At 55.2% G+C, this 2,373-nt stretch overlaps 1 protein-coding gene across 1 annotated transcript in view; it reads left to right on the forward strand.

Moving 5' to 3' along the window:
* The window catches only part of LOC107104264 (dynamin-1-like), a 26,064-nt gene that overhangs the window by 17,646 nt on the left and 6,045 nt on the right, over positions 1 to 2,373 (forward strand). The window contains 7 exon segments of the mRNA XM_015404233.1: positions 268 to 446; positions 806 to 917; positions 1,003 to 1,014; positions 1,094 to 1,261; positions 1,334 to 1,420; positions 1,563 to 1,717; positions 1,791 to 1,964. Of these exon segments, the coding sequence (XP_015259719.1) occupies positions 268 to 446; positions 806 to 917; positions 1,003 to 1,014; positions 1,094 to 1,261; positions 1,334 to 1,420; positions 1,563 to 1,717; positions 1,791 to 1,964 (887 nt within the window).

Raw genomic sequence — 2,373 nt, forward strand, 5'->3', positions numbered from 1 at the left:
ATGTCCCTGTCCCAGAACTCACCTTGATGTCCCTGTCCCAGAACTCACTGTGGTGTCCCTGTCCCAGAACTCACTGTGGTATCCCTGTCCCAGAACTCATGGTAGTGTCCCTGTCCAAGAACTCACCGTGGTGTCCCTGTCCAGATGATGATGGTGCTTTGGTTCTGGGGACAGAATGAATCTGAGACCCGATCAGGTTCAATCGGTTTAAAGGATTTCTGGTTGCGCCTGGATGGGTTTAACTGCTCCGTTGATTGGATCAGCCAGCAGAACACCTGGTCAACTGGACATGAAGACACCTGGGCAGGCTTGACATGTCCCTGTGTCCCCCTGCAGGAGAAGGAGAAGAAGTACATGCTCCCTGTGGACAACCTGAAGCTGAAGGACATCGAGAAGAGCTTCATGTCCAGCAAACACATCTTCGCCCTGTTCAGCACCGAGCACAGGTCCACTTCCCTCTTTCTTCCATGTCCCTCTGTCTCTGTGTTCTTCTGTCTCCGTGTCCGTCTCCATGTCACCCTGTCTCCATGTTCTTCTGTCTCCATGTCCCTCTGTCACAGTGTCCCTCTGGCTCCATGTCCTTCTGTCTCTGTGTCCCTCTGTCTCTGTGTCCTTCTGTCTCTGTGGCCCTCTGTCTCTGTGTCCTTCTGTCTCAATGTCCCTCTGTCTCTGTGTCCGACTGTCTCCATGTCCCCCTGTCTCTGTGTCCCACTGTTTCCATGTCCCTCTGTCTCCGTGTCCCTCTGTCTCCATGTCCTTAAAGTAGAAGTCAGGCTGCAGCTGGTTCTGTTCTCTGGTTCTGTAGGAACGTCTATAAGGACTACCGGCAGCTGGAGTTGGCCAGTGAGTCCCAGGAGGAAGTGGACAGTTGGAAGGCATCTTTCCTACGTGCTGGAGTGTACCCTGAACGCAGCGTGGTACTCATCAGTCCTTACTTAAGTTCTTCCTACCTCTGATGCTGATAGACTCTGACTGTCTCTCTGTCTCTGTCTCTGCCTGCAGGACAAAGAGAAGGTGAGTGGAGGGTGGACGGGTGCAGCAGTGGTCCTGATTCTGGGGGGGTCTGGAGGACTGACGGTGTCTGTGGAAACAGGTGGAGGCCGAGGAGTCCAGTTCCGATGGGCAGATCCACAGCATGGACCCGCAGCTGGAAAGACAGGTGGAGATTGTCCGGAACCTTGTGGACTCGTACCTGTCCATCATCCACCGCACCGTCAGAGACCTTATCCCCAAGACCATCATGCACCTGATGGTCAACAATGTATGAAAGACACACCTGCACAAGTTGTCACAGGTAGAAGCAGAACCCAGAGTTCCTCCTTGTTCTCCTCAGACCAAAGACTTCATCCACTCAGACCTGCTGGCCCAACTCTACTCCTGTGGAGACCAGAACTCCCTGATGGAGGAGTCCCAGGAACAGGTAGGAGGAACACAAGGAGACACGGGAGGGACACAGAGAGAAAGAACGGACACAGAGACGAGAGGGACACAGGGAGACGGGACAGACAGAAAGACGGGAGGGACAGCAGAGAGACGTTGTCTTGCTCTTTGTCCTGCTCCAGGCTATGCGGCGGGACGAGATGCTGCGGATGTACTTTGCCCTGAAGGAAGGTCTGAACATCATTGGTGACATCAGCACCTCCACCGTTACCGTGGCAGCGCCCCCCCCAGTGGACGACTCGTGGCTGCAGGTGACGGGGATGCCGTCTGGACGCAGGTAACCTGGGAGCTGATCAGTACGTTCCTTAGGAACGGTCTGACAGGTCCCTGAGACACGCCTGTCTCTGCAGGTCCCCTATGTCCAGTCCGACCCCCCAGCGGCGGGCCCCGCCCGGTCCGCCCAGACCCGGCGGCCGTGCAGCTCCCGGCCCTCCTGGTCGTCCGGCAGTGTCTCCTGATCCTGGAGGACAGGCACCGTCTGTTCCCTCTCGGCCCAACAGAGCGCCCCCTCCCGGAGTACCCAGGTTAGTGTGATTGGACCTTTGGGTTCTCTAGGTTCTGGTTCTGAAGCTTTGGACCTTTGGACACTCAGACAGGACCAGATCAGCTCAGGGATGGAATGAAGCCAGGATGTGACGGAACCAGAATCTTTAGAACATGAAGGACCCGGTTTGTTTATCAGAACCTCCTGGAGGGAATGGATCTGAGAGTTCTGCTTCATGCTCCGAACACTTAGATCCAGTTCTGTTCTGCCGGGCTACACTCTACCAGTTTTTCGCTTTTAGGGACGATTCCCCAGTTGTGGGAGAATTTTCCGATCGGGCAGACTTCCAGCCTGATGGTGTGGTGTAGTGAACAGGGGTTAACAAGGGGCGATCAGCCTCTAATGACCACCTCCCCATCAGGAATCAGATGGTCGGAAGAAAATCAAAC

Source organism: Cyprinodon variegatus, unplaced genomic scaffold (assembly GCF_000732505.1).
Source record: "Cyprinodon variegatus isolate N-32 unplaced genomic scaffold, C_variegatus-1.0 Scaffold1672, whole genome shotgun sequence".
Classification (NCBI taxonomy): Eukaryota; Metazoa; Chordata; class Actinopteri; order Cyprinodontiformes; family Cyprinodontidae; genus Cyprinodon; species Cyprinodon variegatus.